Source organism: Cryptomeria japonica, chromosome 7 (genome assembly GCF_030272615.1).
Source record: "Cryptomeria japonica chromosome 7, Sugi_1.0, whole genome shotgun sequence".
Classification (NCBI taxonomy): Eukaryota; Viridiplantae; Streptophyta; class Pinopsida; order Cupressales; family Cupressaceae; genus Cryptomeria; species Cryptomeria japonica.
Window position 1 is genome coordinate 570,229,959 of NC_081411.1, and position 20,714 is coordinate 570,250,672.

The window sequence follows — 20,714 nt, forward strand, 5'->3', positions numbered from 1 at the left end:
AAATGCTTTTCAAGGGTTATTATTATCAAGTAGCTAAATGCTTCTTTTCATCTAGAAAATAACCTCAAACTTATATCCAGCAACATACAAGCTCTAGCCTCAGAGATGAGAAAGAATAGTCTTTTGCCAAGATTATATGCATGGTAGTGGATTATCAACTATAGAAATCTCAATTGTGTGGCTTGTAGGAACCATATGAGTCTAGGGAAATATTATTCGATATGTCAACACCCTTTAAGAACTAAAAGCTTATTTAAGCTCCAACTACATAACAATTTGCTTATCATCTGGGACAATCTATAAATGATGAAGGTGCTTATGGTTTATTACATTGGAATTGAAGTTGTGAAACTTGATAAATCTTAAAAGAGAACAAATTAATTCTAGTACTTCCAACTCATTGATCTCAACCTTTCTCATGCTTGTTTTTGTCATGAAAATAGCACTTGTTTGGCAAGAAATTCAGTTTGTGGTTAAATTTACATGGAGAGGGACTTAGTAGCATTCACTCAGAAATAATGCCACAGTTTTTTAAGACTCGTAGTTAAAGAGTTTTTTGAGATTTGTATTTAAAGGGTTCAACTATCCAGGAGCATAGGCATCTGGAGTACCATTCAATTTCAAAAATTGCCCTCCTACACAATAGTTTATTGGATAATCCACAGAATTTTTTTGTTTAAGGTCTACAATTCAGATCAATCACCTCAACAACCATTCTAAATGAAGCGTCTTTCCTGAACCATGGTCTGCAAGAAGTTTTTTGTATCAGTGCAGAGTGTACAGCCTAAAATGGTATTCTGAACTTCTTCCTTTTCTCTTGTAAGTGATAAGATGATTGTGATTGATATTCAGACACTTTCAAGTTTAATAAGTCATACCTGCATTTATAGACATTTTGACAATCCTTAGGCTCTTGAAGCATGTTTCTTCTTGATGTGAGAGCTCCACAGAATTTTGTCTAGTCTGTAATTTCTCAGAATTCTATGGCATTTATTACATACATTATTCCTTAGCCGTTTACTAAAGGATTCCAAAAATTTAAAAAGTCTCAAATGCCAGTTTGAGATAGTGCTGATGTGCTGATTGCATCATTTCAGATTCAGCATTAATAACTTCCTTTTGGACATTAAAAATGCAAAGATCTTTAGTGCTATCACGGATCATCAATTGGCATCCATTCTTCCATGATTACGTCAAACAAGAAAACACTATGATTTAATTGATAATAACTTTGGGAGAGAATCAATGAGCTTCTGTCCTTGCCCTATTTTGCCCATCAATTATACTTGATTATGAGATTCTCAATTGGCCACTATGTTGAAAAAATATCTCTTTGTGTTGTGTTGTTTTACCTTCATACTCGTTTATCTAAGTTGTCAAATTACAAAATTGGCTAAGTGTTCAACTTTGTAGTTTTATTGCAAAAATTGAGAAGTTTACGAGTTCATAACCTCTCAAAATTGTGACAAAGAAAAGGAGGACGCTCACCTAGTTTGTGATGCTGTCAAGTTTGTGAGTTCACGAACTTTGCAAATTTGTTTCAAAGGGGAAAGTATAAGTTTAATGTGTTGGCGAGTTTGTGAATTTGCTGAATGGTGAGTGTGGTTCATAAGTTTGTGAAAAGCTTGAAAGTGCGACAAGCTAAATAAATGATGGAAAGAAAAAGCAAGAAAGAAAGTGAGAAAGGAGGCCAAGTTTCGAATATCACAAAGTTCGTTTGTTCACGAACTTTTCATGAACTTTGTAAAAGTGCAACAAGGTTTGCCACAACCCCAAACTACAACAAAGAAGAGAGGAGAGAAAGCGACAAAGGGCTTACCATTTCATGAAGTCGTCGTTACAGTTCAAATACATAAAATCTCGCCAATGGCATGTTCAACTCAAAGGCTAGTGTCAGATTGTTCCACCTAATTTCCTACTATTGGAAAAATCCACACTTGAATAGTATTAAACATAAAAGAAAAAATAATATTGTTGAGAGAGTTGATTTTTAATGTGTTACAATATGACTTTTATAAAGCCTCTCCATCTTAACTTCCCAAACAACCAACGTGTAGGTTGGTAACTAATCATTTTATAATAAAACTAGACCAGTCACTAAGGTGACTTTATTAAGGTAAACTTTAATATTCCAACATGTACAACTTTTGAACATTTCAATTACCATAAGTAATGGTGCACAACCTTCTAGGGTTTTTCCTACGAATTTTAAAAGCATTCCGTCATGCTATAGTACTTCATATCCAATAACCATTAGTATAGAAGACATTTGTAGACTACATATGAACATTCCTCCATGCTTTGCATGTACAACCAAGTGTCTTGGGCCACAATTTCAGGCATGATGCATGGACAAAAAATGGCTGAAGGGTATGGACATCCTTTGCAAAGTACCAAGCAAAGGTTTATTGAATTGATGCAAATTTGCATGCCCCTTTGGTTGATTGTAGATTTGACAACTTGCAAGGACTTAAAGTAGAGGTTTTCATTTTTCGAAGGGTTAATTATTGTTTTTTTGAGCAAAGCACCATAGTGCCAAAATGGTGATAACCTCACAAATGAGTGATAACCATAGTGCCTTTGACCCTGTGATAACATCTAGGGTTGAGCTTATGTTGGATACAACTACAAACTTTACATCTTGTAATGCATTTCAACATTTTGAATCCTATTTAGGATATCTCTAGGCCTCGCTGAGCCCAAATTACAGGAGATCTTATCCAGTCTCATTTGTTGGCCTTGAGTCTTCCATAGTCCGTTGATGAACCCTTGTTTTACCCTCATGAAGGACAACCCCTGGCCTTGAAGGTGAAATTGTGCTCTTGGATTGTGAATCAGTGGTTTTGGGCATAGATGACACATACGCCGAAAACTCGGCGAGTGACAAAAACTCGGCGAGTTTTCGGACCTAGTGAGTAGTAATGACTTCTACTTGGCAGGAAAACTCGCCGAGTTTTAAAGAAAAACTCGCCTGCGTTAGCATAACAGCCGAATACGGCAAAAAATACATGCATTTTTTGTTTTTCGATATGGTTTTGGGCTGAGACGAGGGAAACTAACTTGGAAGGGCCACGCTGAGAGCCCACTATGCCCTCAAGTAATCGCCGAGTTTTTTGGTCTGTCCGTCAGGATTCATATATGGAATATAACATTTAAGTATAAGTGACATTTCCTTATATCTTTCTTCATACTTTAAGTTATATTCCATATATACTGTCAGGATATTTGAGAGTGGTTTCGGACCTCCAAGAGTTATAATGCAAAATCTAGTTTTTGGAGGATTCTTCAATTTTCTAGACTTAGTCAAATTCAGGATCCTTCGGCGATGTCCCTTGACTCCAACTTGGGGGCACTGCCCCCAAACCCCCGTCGAAAAATATAGGGGGAAATTGCGCTGATGGAAGTAGGGAAAATTTAACCTCCGAGTTTGATTAGGCTCCATATAACAATATAATTAGCATTGAAGAAATCTTGGTATTATACATTTTAAGAGTTGAAAGTTTGAAACTATGAGTATGAATGATGAAATTTCAAATATGATGAAAGTTTGAAACTAGTTTTAGCTAGAGCTGGGAAGAGGAAGTTGTATTTACTTTTGGTTTTACAAAAACTATTTACTATTTTGCTTCCAGCCATCAACATTTCTCACGAGGATGCGATTTTGTAGACACTTTGCATTTAAATATATCTAGAATCAGCTTGTTTCTTTTGTGTTATCATTTATTGACTCATTGGATGCATCTTCTCATTAAATTTTGCAAAAAAAATGCATTTTTTATTAAAATTAAGCGTTTTTACGTTGCCGAGTTTTTCGCCGAGTTTTTCTGAGTTTTTCTCGAGTTTTCGCTGAGTTTTTGTCTCAGGGGCTTGGCGAGTCGAGCCAAGTCGCGAGTAGTTCAACTATGGTTTTGGGAACTAATAGAGATTTGGCCATTTGATTCAACACCATTTTGTAGCATATTCCCAAATGTTAGTTGCATTGATCAGCTACGCATTGCCTCCATGTATATTCAGTGGAAGAACACTAGAAGAGGAGATGTTCGGTTATTTCTTCCTTGCAAAGGCAATGATGACAAGTGTTGGAGTCTTTAAATGCTCCTCTTCTCCTTAGTTGGTTTTGTGTGTGGATCTTGTTTTGGACTAATAACTTGAAAGAGCATTTGATTTTAGGCTAACTAAAAGTGCTTTATATATTCACCAAATTCTTCTGAGTGATCAGTAGGTAAAGGTGAGACAGTAAACTCATAGGTGAAAGTGATAGTGCAACCCCTAAAGTTTTTCAATATGCACTCTTGTTGATCCAAGGCAATCTTTGCTTTCCATGCCCAACATGGAAGGTTGATTGTAGTGTCTAAATGGTAATCTACAACCTTGTGTAGGTTTTGTAATTGGAGATGGTATTTTCTCTTATGTGTTCTTCTATTTGGCTTTGTATGTTCTTGCCAAAATCTATCTTATGTGGTTTAAGATATCTTAAACCTTAATTAGTCTCATGAAGTAAAAGGTATAGCTGGTGAACTCAAACTGAGTTTGAAAATTTATTTTTGCAATCCAATAAGGAATACATGTAGTTGGAGTCTACTATTCTAGCCTTCAATATGCAAACGTATATTGGTTTTGAAGTTAACAATTCCATATTTTTGTTGATTGACCCTCTCACACTCTTGGATGTCTTGATCTTTCCTCTAGATTTAACTCTTTGCACTCTTGGTGCATTGCCTTTGCTCTTGTATACTTTTAATTGCCTTGGCCTTTCCCTTTGTTGATCTTTTTAGCTCCTTTTGCTGTCTCACACTTGTAAGCTAGAGTGATATTCTCCCTTGGGAGGTGCTTAGCTATATTGTGTTTTGTTCACAAGCTTGCAACAAGCGATTACCATCCATCTTAATGCAAGTTTCTGAAGTCACAACTTATCTTATGTAGTTGCCTCTATCTTGGGTCTTACGACTTAACTTTGCATCAAAGTACAAATGCAAATGTCCTTGTACTTAAATTACATATTTTCCTTATCTCGGGTCTTACAACTCAGAATTTGCATATATAACAAATGTAGATATACATGTAATGAAAATGCCTTAAATAAAGGTAAATATGAATTCCAAAGCACATACCCACCAAATAAATAGTCTTTCTATGGAGTGCTCTTTTCACCTGCCATCAATGATAAAATGTCCTGTCACCTCTCTCAGCATGAAAGAATTTTACTGGCTCATTTGCATGCTTGTGGATGCACATCAATGTGCTTACAAAACCCGTTATACAAAAATAGTTTTGGAAAACCTGTTTCAACCATGGCTTATTTGCATGTAACAACACCGAAGTGTTTGCTACATTCTTGTCACATCTAGTAGAACTTAGGTGCATACCTAAAATCATGTTACATAGGCATGCTACAATTCTTTTGACATTTCAATTTAACGTACAGTTTTGTGCTACAATCACTGTGGTTCCCACATACATAATACGATGATGGTTTAAATTATTCATGCTAAAATTGAATTTGCATAGAGTAAATGAGAAACTGAGTTGTTGTTGCCTTTGTAATGCTTGGCCTTTTTCATTTGTTTTGAGTGCTTCTCTTCTTTCTGGCTTGTTTTGCCTCAACAAGTAGCGAGGACAATTGTGCATATCTTGCATCTCAACATGAATATAATTGAAAATCAGACAACCTCTTGATTTTAGTCTACTTATACTTTTGGTTCTCAAATGGACATTATGGCTGCTCCATATTTACTCTTTATTAGTGAGACCTCTACCTACATGCTTATTCAAATGGAATTAGTTCCTTTCTTTCCTCGAGGAATGAAATTATCCAAAATACTATTTTTTTGAGGTGTCTTATTAGGTACCACTCCATGAGAGTGCAAGCACTCATATGAATGCCTTGGCTTTCAAAATATCCTTCTAGGGACCATGTCTACCTCTTTACGATTGTGATGGCAAGTTCTTTCTTTTTTCTTGACAGCCCCTTATGATTCTTTAGGTGAGATTGTGGATTAAATTTGCAACATATTTCATACCATTGTCCACTCATATTGCAATGAGTGCAATGGTTCTTGTCCATTTTCTTGGACTGCACTTCTTTCTATTCTCTTAATGCTGTTTGAAAAGAAGTGTTCATAACTTGCATCTTCTTTGCATTCTAAATGCACCATTTTCTTTAATGTTGAAGTGATTTGAGCTACTTGTCTTATTCTTGAAGAATTTGTGATGCTCAGTGATAGATTGCTTCTTCCAGCACATGGCCACACAATGGTTACTTTTTCCACAAAATAAACATAGATAGAATCATAGATGTACCAATAATGGTGTGCTAAATAGATATCAACATAAAGTAACTGTTGCCATTTTTGACGATGATGTTGTGATTGTCATTGATGGACAAACACTTGCTTTGAGATCACTTTTTGTATGTATGAGTTATGCTCAATCGGTATTTGTTCCAAACAGGTATCATGTATGATAGTCTTTAGACTATCGGTGTTTTGTAGAAAGTGTTTACCGATCTCAAGCGGTATTAAGACCCAAGTGGTATGAAGACCTCAAGTGGTTCGAGGATCCCAAAGCGGTACGAAGGAACAAAGCGGTTGTTATCATTGTTCCCAGTCTTCATTTTTGACAAACCAGTAATAGGAAAATGTATGAACCGGTATTACTCTGTGATGAGTTACCAACCGATATTATTTTTGTGATGAGTTATCATCTACGGACACCTTGGTGGTGATTCTGTGCCGTGTTACCAAATGTGTCCAGATGCACTGAACCTAGGAACTTGCAATGTAATCATATTGGACCGACATGAAATCAGATTCTTTTATAAGGACATCATGTCTAGGGTTTCAATGGTTGTAAGAGTTGTTAGGGTTTTAGGTGGTTAATGAGGTTTTTGTATGTGCGATCACAGAAGAAGATTAGGTCTGTGTGAAGAAACAGAGTGTGGAGATTTTGAAGATTGAAGTAATGTTGAAATGCATTAACAATGAGCTATCAAGGATTTAATCAAGCATACTGTGCTAGTATTTAGATCACTCACTTGTTGATTACTCACATCTTCGACAAGTCTAAAACCATTAACCGAGTAGGCCTGGAAAGCCTTTGTAAATCCTCTAACAAGGTGGTTCACAACTGTGGATCTGAAATCCTCTCACAAGGTAGTCTTTAATCAGACTTATCTCCTAATAGAGATTGAGATTCCTAACAGGATCTGTTCTGGTAAAGAACATTGTATGACCTTAGTCGGTCTAACTTTAACCGGTCTGGTTACTATTCTGCAGATAGTTACTTGTGAGTTTCATCTCACCGTGGTTTTTCCCATCTGGGTTTCCACGTCAAAATCTCGTGTTATGGTGATTGTGCTTCTGTGGGTGAATGCCTTATTTGCTGTTTGGTTTGCATTTGTGTTAACCGGTTTGTTAGTAAAACTGTTACACCAGTTTACTGCTAAACTGTTTAAGGGTTTGAGTTCAGTATTTTTCGGTATACTAATTCACCCCCCCCTCTTAGTATTCATCAATTGGTATCAGAGCCAACCTTTCTATAAGTTTCACCACTTGGAAGGAGATATGGGGGAATACACTATGAGGGAACTTACTCATCGTCTCACTCAGACTGAGAAAGCCTTTGATGAACTCAAAGTCAAATATAAAGCCTCTCTAGCAAAGAGAAGAGAGCATGCTGTGAAACTGATGGAGCTTACTGAAAATAGTTCTTCTGATGAAGCAGACATGGAAGCCCTAGTTGAAGAAGTTGAAAAATTGAATGAATCTAATGCTAACCTTAGAAGGGAACTGGAAGGATTGACTATCAGAATGTGTCAAGAGCTTGAGAAACGGAGGAAAGCTGAAGATCTGGTAAAAGACAAAGATCATGAGATCTCCAAGCTGAAGCAAGAAATCAGTGCACTTACCGCTCATCTCCAAGAGAGTAAAGTGGAAAAAGAAGAAATGCAAGGTGAACTAAACATGGCTATTTATGAGAATGCAACCCTGAAGGAATCCAATGCTGCTATTTCCAAAGAACTCACTGAGTCAAAGGAAATATTTGCCAAATTCAATAAGAGCACTGTTAAGCTAGAACAAAAGCTTGAATCAGCAAAACCGGTTAAGAATACCACCGGTCTTGGTTTTTCTGGTTATGAGGAAGGTGAGACCTCTGGAATAAAAGATGGAGCATCAAAGAAGCAACTGTCACCAAAGGATAAAGGTAAGCAAAAGTTCAAACATGTTTGCTTTAATTGTCTCAAGGAAGGACACACTGCCAATGTATGTAGAAGTAAGGCTTACAATAATTTTCCCTACTTTCTAAACAATAAGCCTAGATCCAATAGATTCAATGGTAATTGTTATGCATGCAACAAGTTTGAGCATAGAGCATTTGAATGCAGGTCTGTTACACACAACACTGGAAGATATCCTCAAAGGAGTCAAGGAGTTTTTCCTGAATCCTCTGTGAACCGGAACCCAAACCAGTATAATGCCTATGACCATCAGTTAGGTGGTGGTGGCTATCAAGCGTCAACCGGTTGGAGAGCAACTTGTTTGATTTGTCATGGTAGCGGTCACACTGTTGCAACATGCAGGAGGAAGAATGGTAGAATGAACAATGGACCATGGAGAACACCTGGAATGGTTTGCTATCATTGCAACAAACCGGGACACCCTGCCAGAACCTGCAGAATGAGAAAAAGCACATCAGATGACATACCGGTCACTCCAGAAGGAAAGATTGATGTTGAAACCGTTCAAGTAGATATGAAGACAACATGGAAGAAGAAACTTGAAGAAGTGTCACAAGAAGAACCAGTTTCTGCACCTAGTGTGGAAGTCGCTGAACCGACAAACTAAGCTTTGGAAAAGCTTAGGGGGAGCAAATCGGTGAAATGTTTCAAACCTTGGGTTTACACCAGTAAAAGACCTTAACCGGTATGTGATACCTGTCAATTGGTAGAAGATCGGAAACGGTAAAAGTTAAATTAGGGTTTACGCCCTAATGGTGGAGCATTTATTATGGTAGGTGAATAATTCGTTTAAAAGGGATTTTCAAGTCATTTTCACTTATCAGTTTGTGAGCGAAGAAATTTTCAAGTGCAGAGCGACAAAAGGCGATTTTTCTTGCGATTCAGAGAGATTCAAAACCTTGAAGTAGAATCCGGAGATAATATCAATCAGTCAGGTGAAGAACACAAAGTGGTAATCCAGCAACTGAAGTAGTGTGTGGTGATGCTGAAGTTGCAAACCCTAAATTGCGGATTTCTGAAGGTATTTATCAAAATTCTTGTTTATTTGTTTATCATGGCTTCTGCATCACACTCTAGTCCTAGTGCACCTAATGATTCAGTAGATTTCAGTCAATTGAAGGCGAAATACAATGCCCTATCCCAGATACCTGTTGGTGTTATAGTTGAGGAAGGTATTTCAGATTACATTGATTGCAAAATAGAAGACCTCGGATCTCTAGTGATCCATTCTCAATTAAGTTTATTCTGTGGAAAGGATAAGAAGATCAAACCCGAATATAGCATCCTGGAAAAGAAGAAGCTTCACAATGCGGTGTATTATCTTGAAGAGTTCACAGAAGATCACATTCGAATCATCTTGAGCAAAGTTCATGGCAATAAAATGTATCTTGAGAGAACACATGACATCACATCGGAAGCGATTCATGCTGTCACCTGTTTCTGTAACGTTGGAGATGTGCCATCCCTAAGGAAAGTCATTAAGACGGAAATGACCAAGCTCACCGGTTCTGTGAGCGACCAACGGGGAATGACCGTGAATACCATCAAGGACGATCTGGTCAAATATGCCTGCATGGTGATAGGATACCGAACATTCTATGCTAGTAGAATTAACTCTATCTCTGCTGCAGCGGTAAATGCTGCCTACAGGATGATCATGGAAGATGCCTCGTTTGATTTATGCACCTGTATGCAAAGGCAACTTCTGGTGAACTTGAAATCAATTAAACAGGACAATGCCTTGAGATTTAAATTTGGACAACTGCTGGTAGGATTGTTTTTCTACTTTCAAGGCTATTTCTCAGGAGTAGGTGATATACAATGGTCTACTAACCAACCGGTTACCAAGCAAATCAGAGAGAGTCTTCAAGCAGTAGGAATCGGTTGTCCTGAAGTTCTGAACAAATACTTTGATGAATTTAGACGCAAGATGAGCCAGAGGGTGAGAATATCTGGTGATATTGTCAAAAAGTATGAAGAGGACATCTGTTTTATCATCGAAGTAGATGAGTGCATAATGGAGGTGGTTGAGCCTAGAAAAGAATAAGTGGAGCCCATGGGATATGAGGTAATGTATGACATGCTAGACGGGTATGCCTCTACCCTACTTGCCTCACCTCTTGATCCTAAGAAGAAGAGAACCGACACCTATTTGGAGAGGGTAACACCGGTTGAAGAACCTTCAGAGAAGAAAGGAAAGGCAGTGCCATCAGTATCGGCACCGGTTAGTTCAGCAAGTCCTAAAGTGACCAAGTGGTCACCAACAAAGAAGAAACCGGAAGCTGCACCTGCCAAGGTCTTTGAAAGAAAGCGGAAAACTAAGAACACCTCACCAGATTCTGACGATACAAAATCTGAGGTACAGCCTAAAAAGACTAGGCAAACGAGGAAGAAGACAAAGACAACCAGCAATGAACCGACATCATTAGCACCGGTAAATATAGACATTTCCTCTTATAAACCATTGACACATTGTCAAAGGACCATTAAGAATATTAGGAGAAAAGTGCTGAGTGATTTAGTAGATTATTTTGATGATTTCAATGACAATGAGAAAGAGGAAGTCGAACAGGAAATTATTCAATATTTATGTATTAATGATCGGTCGCCATCAAAAATTAAATCTGTGACACCGGATTCTTTATATAATTCTTTAGATAACAAATGACGCATTGCCATGGAAAAGGAACATGAAATAAGAGAAGAAATATTTGGACAATATTTTCCTGATGTGTCAAATTCAAAACTTTTTGAAGTTATGGAAAAGTACAAGGGCCTCTTCTTCATGAGAAAAAGAAGACTCTTGTTACTGGAAGGGAAAGTCCCTGAAGTGGTAAAAGATACCCACTCTCATGCCAAAACTGCTCTAAGATTGCACCAAGTGTTAGAAGACAACAAGAAGGCTGAACAAGAACCAGAAACTGAAAAACCGGATGAAGTGTATGATAGTGAAGGAGAACCAGTCACTGAACAAATGGACCCTATTGACGTTGAAAAAGGAAGAGACAGGAGGAGGAGAAGAAGGAGGAAGAGGAGAAGAAGAAAAAGGAAGAGGAGAAGAAAAAACAAGAGGAGAAGAGAAAAGAAGAAGAGAAAAAGAAACAGGAAGAGGAGAAGAGAAAAGAGGAAGAGAAAGGGAAACAAGAAGAGGAGAAAAAGAAAGAAGAAGAGAAGCAGAAGGAAGAAGAAAAGAGAAAGAAAGAAGCAGAGGAGCAAAAAAAGATTGAAGAGGAGAAGCAAAGAGCCAAAGAGAAGGAGGAAGCGACAAAGAGCACACAAGTGGAGACCCCAAAGGCAACCGGTAGTCAAGCCAAACCGGCTGACATTACTAGTCCCATTGACCTCCAATCTGCAAATGAAACGGAGCTGCTCCAAAGCATTAAGCTTGCCCAAGAGCGACTGGAAGCGCTAAGGAGGAAGAAGGAACAAGATGTTATTCAAACTGCGGTGGAAACTCTTACCAGTTTGATTCCCGGTACCAATCTCCTAAGTACTGATTCCTCTCTGGCCCAATCGAAACTCTTTTGCATAGTTGTAGAGGACCAGGTGCAATGCCTGGAAGATGTTGTTGAAGCCAATGCACAAAAGAAGCTTCAAAAGGTACTGATCACTGCCTTAGTGAAGAAATTAAACGAGCTCCAGTCTGACCTTCAGAAAGTGCAGAAAGACATAAGAGATGCAATGGATGAGGGGAAATTACTGCTCAGTAAGATAAGCCAACCCCATCTATTTTGTGACGATGTGCTTGCTCAGAAAGACAAACTAAAATATGATTTGCAGGCATATCTAAGCACCTTAAAGACGCCCTATGATTCCTTCACCACATATGGGCAAACCGTTCACCGGTTTCGATTGCAAACTGCCATAATAGAGTTGGAGATCACCAACCGGACCGGAGATTTGTAGGAACTTCAACTAGTTCTACTACCACGCCTGCAAATACTTCAGAAGTGCCATCTCAATCTAGATGCCTTAATGGTCACTCAAGAGATGAGTACCTTGGACGCGATGGAAGAACAGGTGTCCCAAATGCAAACAGAAAGTGAGGTTGCTACCTCATTGCTCGAGTCATGGTCCTTATCCATGAAGACATTTATGCAGGATTTTAAATCGGTTTTTGATAAGTTTCACTCATTATTGTCATAAACACTTATTATTTTAATGATAATGAGAAACAGGGGTTATTCTCCAGTACTTTGTCATTGTTGGCAAAGGGGGAGTAATATTCTGTATTTAAATTTTTGATGCATGTTATGTATACTTTCATGTTTATCTCTATAAGGGAGTAGTATACATTGTATGTTCTGCAAAAGGGATAGTGTATATGATTAGGGGGAGTAATTTTGATTATGACATATTCTTGTTGTAAAACACTTAGATGTCAAAATTTTCCTAAGTGTTGCCATCAATGCCAAAGGGGGAGATTGTTGGCATTTTTGATGATGATGTTGTGATTGTCATTGATAGACACACGCTTTGAGTTCACTTTTTGTATGTATGAGTTATGCTCAACCAGTATTTGTTCCAAACCGGTATTGTGTATTAGTCTTTAGACTATGGGTGTTTTGCAGAAAGTGTTTACCGATCTCAAGCGGTATGAAGACCCAAGCCGTTCGAGGATCCGAAAGTGGTACAAAGAAACAAAGCGGTTGTTATCATTGTTCTCAGTCTTCATTTTTGACAAACCGGTAATAGGAAAATGCATGAACTAGTATTACTCTGTGATGAGTTACCAATCGGTATTATTTTTGTGATGAGTTATCATCCACCGACTCTTTGGCGGTGATTCTGTAGCGTGTTACCAAATGTGTCCAGATGCACTGAACCTAGGAACTTGCAATGTAATCCTATTGGACCGACATGAAATCAGATTCCTTTATAAGGACATCATGTCTAGGGTTTCAATGGTTGTAAGAGTTGTTAGGGTTTTAGGTGGTTAATGAGGTTTTTGTTTTTGCGATCACAGAAGAAGATTAGGTCTGTGTGAAGAAACAGAGTGTGGAGATTTTGAAGACTGAAGTAATGCTGAAATGCATTAACAATGAGCTATTAAGGATCTAATCAAGCATACTGTGCTAGTATTTAGATCACTCACTTGTTGATTACTCACATCTTCGACAAGTCTGAAACCCTTAACCGGGTAGGCTTGGCAAATCCTTTGTAAATCCTCTAACAAGGTGGTTCACATCTGTGGATCTAAAATCCACTAGCAAGGTAGTCTTTAATCGGACTTATCTCCTAACAGAGATTGAGATTCCTAACAGGATCTGTTCTGGTAAAGAACATTGTATGACCTTAACCGGTCTGGTTACTATTCTGTAGATAGTTACTTGTGAGTTTCATCTCACCGTGGTTTTTCCCATTTGGGTTTTCACGTCAAAATCTCGTGTTATGGTGATTGTGCTTCTGTGGGTGAATTCCTTATTTGCTGTTTGGTTTGCATTTGTGTTAACCGGTTTGTTAGTAAAACTGTTACACCGGTTTACTGCTAAACTGTTTAAGTGTTTGAGCTTAGTATTTTTTGGTATACTAATTCACACCCCCCTCTTAGTATTCATCAATAACAACATCCTAACACTTAAAAATGGTTCACAACATACCTTGGATTGCTTTCAAACATGCTTTATTGTTGTTTTTAACCATCTTAGTTTTGCAATTTTCTTCTCCTTGAGAACTTCTTTAGGTCACCCTTGACAATATTTGCATTGCCTTTTCCATGACACACTAAGGAAAGAGCAAAATGGTTTATGAGGAGATCCCAATTGACAAGGAATTGAAGAGATACTGATTCCATTTGTCACTTTACTCATTTTTAACAAGTGAAATTGCCACTTATATTAGGGAAGAAACTCTCATCTACAGGGAAAGCCATCATGACAAAAGTGTTCTTTGATTTTAGACATACATCACAATTTGTGGCATTCATGAATTTAGTTATATTTCTCTGCTTTGCCCATCTCTTTCTTATGAGGTTGAAACAATATCTTAGACCCTTCATTAGTCTCACGAACTAGGGAATATAGTTGATTAATTCAAGCAATTGAATTTGTTGAACGATTCTTTTCATTGTCTAATTTATATAAGATCTTGAAGCAGTAGTTTTGAAAATCTAAAATATCGATTACATATTGTTATAAGATGAACTAACAATGGTGTAAATACTGATTCTTGTGATTTCTTGACATTTTTTAGCTTACCAAAATGTTAATAATAGTATTGATCTCTATCTGTTTTAGGATGGTTTTGTTTTTCAGTGATAGAGACCATGTTATTCTGTCAACGATCTAATACTTTGTGTTTGCAGAAGCGCAATGAGAAAAAGGTAGAAAGTGAGAAGAGGTATTATGAAGATAAGACATTTGTTAGTGGCGACTAATAGTTTGATCCAAGCAAGATCTACAACTAATTCTGATATTTCACGCGGCATGGTGGCTTTGGCATTTCATTTTGATGCTCTTTTGCATCTACCCGTTCAACCTATGGGTTAATCTTGTAAGCGTTTTGTTTGAGAGTATCATATATTAGTAAAGGTGTATTTCTTTGCATCTATTCTTGTTAGCAGTTCTGGAAAATTTGCAACAGCTCCATGTCCACTACAAATTTTCCACATTTCTTCTCAAATTTTTATTATTATAAAGTCGGAAAGGAAGGTTAAAGTAAATTGAGCTTTAGGGTTTGATTATAATATTTTGCAACATTTTATAATTTATATGATGCATTTTTGAGTTTTGTACAGCAAGCAAGTAGGTAAAAATAAGTTTGTGCTATAATATTTAAGTTTGAATATTTTCTTAAAGTAATAGTTTTATTTTATTATGCTTCCTTAGAAATAATGGGGATTTGTCCGTGTTACATTTACCACAGTTCAATTTTATTTGGTTGTATACACCGATTTTGATTGACGCTAAGCTTCATGTCTTCTACATAGTGAAGTCCCTTATACGTTTGGAGTTTATGCTTGTTATAAACATTTAACACTAGTTATTGACTCATATTGAAGCATACTAGGTAAATATATTGTTTTTCGTACCCAATTAGCTCAAGTAAACGATAATAGGTCTGTAAATAATTTGTTTGATTATCTTACCTAGGTTGCAATAAGGTAGTTTTAATACTATCATGATAATGGAGCTAATTAGTATGCTATAATAATATATTTTCAAGTAGAATGTCATATGAAGAATCTTTTTCCGAATAACAATCTCGTCGTTTTATCACTAGGGCAAGAACGCAATGATGGAAGTGAAATAGTTGCAGTGGTTCAAAATTGCTGCGATGCCTTCAAAACTGCCGCTTGAAGATTACTGATGCTTTTGTCATGACTAATGAAACAAAATTAAAAATGAGTGACCCAATTCTGTTTTAGAATCCTTGTAGATGTGGAGGGGGATGCTCCAACATTTATAAATAGGGCTGAAGACTTGAACCATTGGAGGCAACAATGAGCACTCCATAGATTGAAGTAGGAGATTTCAGTTGTGAGCTAGGCAACGAGAATAGAATAATTTGAGGTGCATCCACTTCATGTGCTTGTTCTTGAGCATTAATAACATCAATGCAGTCACACAAATTCTGCTACCGAGTTGGTTTCCCCTTGGGGAGTTTTTAGTATGAAGTCTTTGATTTTTTCTGTGTTTTTTCTCTCTTTTTTCCTTCCAACATTGTCTTTATCTTTATCTATTTCGAGTAACATTTACTCCCTTGAAGTGTTGTCATTTGTTTTTATTCAAGTAGAACAATAATAAATCATGTTCTAATGAATTTTAGATTTTAATTTTAAGAATTATAGATTGTTTATATGAAAGCAATTTTATTATCTTTTGGAAATTGTGGAGTTTTTTATATTAACTAGATCTTTAGAGGAGGAATTGTTGCATGGCAGTGCATGGGTTAGTGCTATAACTTGACATACGTTCAAATGATAAAATGGATGCATTTTAGAAAAGGTGTTGGATAGTGTGTAGGAATGTACTACAAAATTTCAAAGGCAAGTCATGTTGAAAGCATGGACTTCAAGGGGAGAGATTTACTCATAAGAGTATCTCAAAGGTTTCCACACCCATATCGAAGGAGGGTGGTCATTGTGAATCCAAAGGACATCAATGAAGCTTGTGTCCTACTCTTCTATGTAGAAGAGAAGAAGGAAGGTCAAGGTGTCTTTCAAACAAGGTTCAAGCCAAAATAGGCCCAAGAAAGACATTGTGAAATACTTCAATGAGGATATTTGGAAGGGTAAGAAGACTAATATTGTTGTGCATAAATTTAAGGATCCAAAAAATCGTTAGTCTTGTAACATAGATGAACTTGTAGATGATAAGTGTTGGAAATTACACCCTAAGAGTAAAAGTAAAAAGGACTAAATAAAGTCATTGGTAAAATATTGGAAGAGGTAAAACTAGAGAATAATTTCAAGTAGATGATAAAGCTTGGATTCATAGCTACCAACACAATGAGCATGTATATATAAATTGATGAGATGAAACTCTTCATAATGCATTGGTGGATCACAGTTGACAATATAACTTAATTTCTATTGAAGTTATTAGATTGAAACACATAATCACACTTGCCATATCCATTAGGTGTAGTGAATAATGGTGTGGAAATACAAGTGAAAAAAAGTGTAAATTTTGGTTTGGAGTAAATAAAGTTCTAAATTTGCTAAAGGTGCTTGTAAACATGTTAAAAGGTATTTCATTTCACCTTTTGTTTTTAAGCTAAGTTTAGAGAGCTATTCATCTTGGAAAGAAGGGATAATGAAACACTATCTTGAGTAGGATCTATTGCCCTATCTACATGGACTTGTTCTTAGCCAAGTGACCATGAACATAAATGTGCTAGTTGAACTTCAATGTCAAGGCCATTGGATAATATATCTCATGGTATTTGAGGACATCACATAGATCACATTGATCACCCTATCACTAGCATAATGATATAATCAAGTAGTTGTATGGGGTATTTGAACCTCCAACAAATTGTGATGTTTCCTTTGAGAAACTTACATGTGGATGAAACTAAAATCAGTTCTCTTCATGCACTATCAGGGCATTCATTCTTTGCCACCAATGTGAGTGCTTCTTGGGATGTAGAATGTAGTCATTTGACATGTTATGAGATTCTAGCTATCCTACCAATTCTTCACATGACATCTTGGGGAATGAGTAGTGTAGTCACATAACATGCATTGCATTCATGAGTAGTTTCTAAAGAGTTCAAAGATTCTTCATTGGGGGCTTCCATAGATTCTACGCCATAGAACATCTCAAGGGTGTTGACCAAAGGGTAATCATTGATGTCAAAGGTGTTGGTTAGTATTGTCATTGATGTCAAGGCATCTGGAACATTGCAATTACCTTCATGTCATATCGAAGCATCCAAGTTTCGACAAGACAGACAAGTATGTTTAATAGCTCTCTTAATGTTATTATTATGCTTCGATATTGGTTGTCCCTACGTGCCTAGCACATATGCTCTTGTTTGGAAGTGTTTGTTGTAGGTTTTTGAGGTCTATTGCTCAAAAACAATATATGGACCCAGTTGCACGATTATGGTTTTTGGCTCCACATTTTGCTGCAATTGCATAGTATGGCTTGTGGTTTGGAAGCTAAGTAAAACTACTTTAGAAGTATGATATTCTAGAGTTTGTACAAGCTAAGCTTCAGTCCACATGAAAATGAAAGTAATAGAATGATCCTTATGTTAGTTGGTCAATTGTATCGATGTTTCAGATTGTTGTGTCAGAGAAGGATAACGTGCGCTAGTTGGAGGAAGCGTATGTATGTTCATTGGGTCTAGTAGAGTGTGTTGGGTAACACATAACATGTAGTCACTCTCGGAGGAACATGTTGGCTTTTGGGACAAGAAAATTACACGTTTGGTTAAGGAATTTGTTTGTAGTCAACTTGCAAATATTGTAATTATGTTCTAGGCCAACTTATGAATGTAGTTATCATTGCAATGCATATATATTGTTGATCTAGGTTCACTCCTAAGGTGTGCAAAGTATGTGTGGTGAAAGAGTTGAAAGTAGCTTAATCCTTTAGCAGAGGTGAATTAAGGTGTGCAAATCAAGTTGTAGATGTGGTACACACTTAGAGTGTTTCGTAGCAGATCACATTTGGTTGATTGTGCAGTCTGAGTTTAAAAGGTTTGCATAATTCATGTCTTGTTGTATTTGAGGTTGGTGTCTCATATTTTAAGTTGGTGCTCAACTCTTGTATTAGGGGATTGGTGTCTCCTAAAGGTTGGTGCCTACAAATGTAATTGGGGATCAATGTCTTTGGTAGGTTGGTGCCTGCTTCATGTTGTAAGCTCTTTATTTTTTTTGTGAGGCTAAATTTGGGCAATAGATCTAGACACTGTGGATGTGTGTTTGTGTTCATCTTTGATAAGTTGGTTGATCATCAAGGAAAGATTAGTAATGGCTATTAATCATGATTTGGGTTAGAGTTAAGTTATAATATTTGGATATGTTATTGATGGTAATTAATGTTGAATCATTTTGGAATTTGTATATATTGATTCACCGTAGCCCTCTCAGTATACTTGTGTGTTTAGCAATTGGTATCAAAGCTAAGTTCCTTAGAGGAAGCTTAACAACTTGAGGTAGATCTAGGATGACACACTCAACTTCTCAAGGTCCTTTTTTCAAACAAGGTGCCACTGTTTGATGGATCCAATTATGTGTTTTGGAGAATAAGGATGGAAGCCTATTTAATGGATTTAGGGTTTGATGTTTGGCAATCTATTCTGGATGGTTATGAGATTCCAAAAATCCTCCAAGATATAAACTAGGGAGGAGAGCATGTGAGACAAATGCAAAAGCTAGAAATGCTATTTTATGTTGTTTATCTTACTCTTAAGTTTGTGAGGATAATGCATTGTAGGACTGCAAAAGAAGTTTGGGACAAGCTTTACAATATCTATGAAGGTGATAATAAAGTCAAGGAGGCAAAACTTCAAACCCACCAAGGGCTATTTGAATGTCTAAATATGGAGGAGGAAGACAATATTGCTGCATACCTACTTCAAGTTAATGATGATGTCAATACCATTAGAGGACTTTGTGAAGAAGTGAAAGAACTGATGATTGTCAAAAAGGCACTCAAATCGCTTCCCTCCAAGTTTGATTCAAAAGTCTCCATATCAGAAGCCACAAATTTGAATTGTTTGACTATGGATGAGTTACATAGGACACTAGTTGCTTATGAGTTGAGAATTATGAATGACAAATAATCATGAAAAGAGAACCTTCAAAGCATTTGTGTGGAATGATTTCAAATTGTAGGTAAGAGTCAGATTTGAAAGAAGCAAAGTTTGTGGGGAAATTAAAGAGGTTCGGACAATTCTAAAGTTAAGTTACATTCAAATGTTTCAATTGTGGTAAGGTTGGTCACATTGTGTGAAAGTACAATCTAAGAACATGCAACAAGAAGAATAATGGCCTTTATGTTGAAGAAAATGGTTAATCATTTGATGAGTATGATGAGCACACTTTTGAAAGTGAAAGTAAAAAGGCTTTGCTCATTGCAATGGAACCCTAAGTAAATAAGTAGTAAGTGTGTACTCTAGAAATGAAGAAGTAGATATTGAAATGGATTTTGAAGAACTTCATTGTGCTTACAAGGAGATCAAGAATGTAATGAAAATGATTGTGAAACAAGGATATAGATTTCATAAGATTTCAAAATGAAAGAAAAATCATAGATGGAGATCTTAAATCTGGAAGAAGCAAAAAAAGAAAAATGATGTTATAACAAAAAAATTGAAGACCAAGGAGAAGGACAATAAGAGTTGATGCTGAAGTGGTATCCTTGAGAAAGGACTTGGAGAAAGAAAATTGTTAGTTGAGCAAAAATTTAAAGTTTGGAAAGATTACTAAGATCTTAGATGAGATCATATGTAGCTAGAGGGTATCGTACATAAAGAATGACATTGGATTCAATAAAAATCAATTCACTAAGGCTATTGAGCACTCCATGAGGGCAAGTGCAGAAGATGTAGATGTTTATGTTTCTAGAATTCAAGATGTGATCAACCCAAAGTGATTGAAGACAACAAAAAGGAGGATGAAGGAATCATCCATGTTCATAGACAAAAGAACAAATTCAAAAGACAAAGTCCAAGTGGATGAGTGTACAATACTAGGTTCAATCATTCCTTCTTTGGTTATTGTTTTAATTGCAATCACTATAGACATAAGGCAACACATTATAGAAGATTTCTTACAAGGAAGAAGAACTTTATGAGCAAAAATGTATTTGCTGCTTTGGTTGATTTCAATACTATATGTTATAAGTGCAACAACTTTGGACATATTGCAAGACATTATAGAAGCAATTTCGTAAAGGCCTATTAACTAGTTATAAAGGGAAGAATCCTTGTTGATCAAAGAAAGGAAACTAAGAAGGCGTGGAAACGAAAGCAAGAGTAGAACTTTGAAAAACCAATAATTTGTCACACTACATCTAATGCC

At 36.6% G+C, this 20,714-nt stretch overlaps 1 protein-coding gene across 1 annotated transcript in view; it reads left to right on the plus strand.

Annotated features, from left to right (window-relative positions):
* The window catches only part of LOC131036308 (ethanolamine-phosphate cytidylyltransferase), a 137,140-nt gene extending 122,175 nt beyond the window's left edge, over positions 1-14,965 (plus strand). The window contains exon 9 of the mRNA XM_057968161.2: positions 14,541-14,965. Coding sequence (XP_057824144.1) covers positions 14,541-14,612 — 72 coding nt within the window. The 3' untranslated portion in view covers positions 14,613-14,965. The remainder of the gene's footprint in view (positions 1-14,540) is intronic.
* Positions 14,966-20,714: the final 5,749 nt, after the last annotated feature.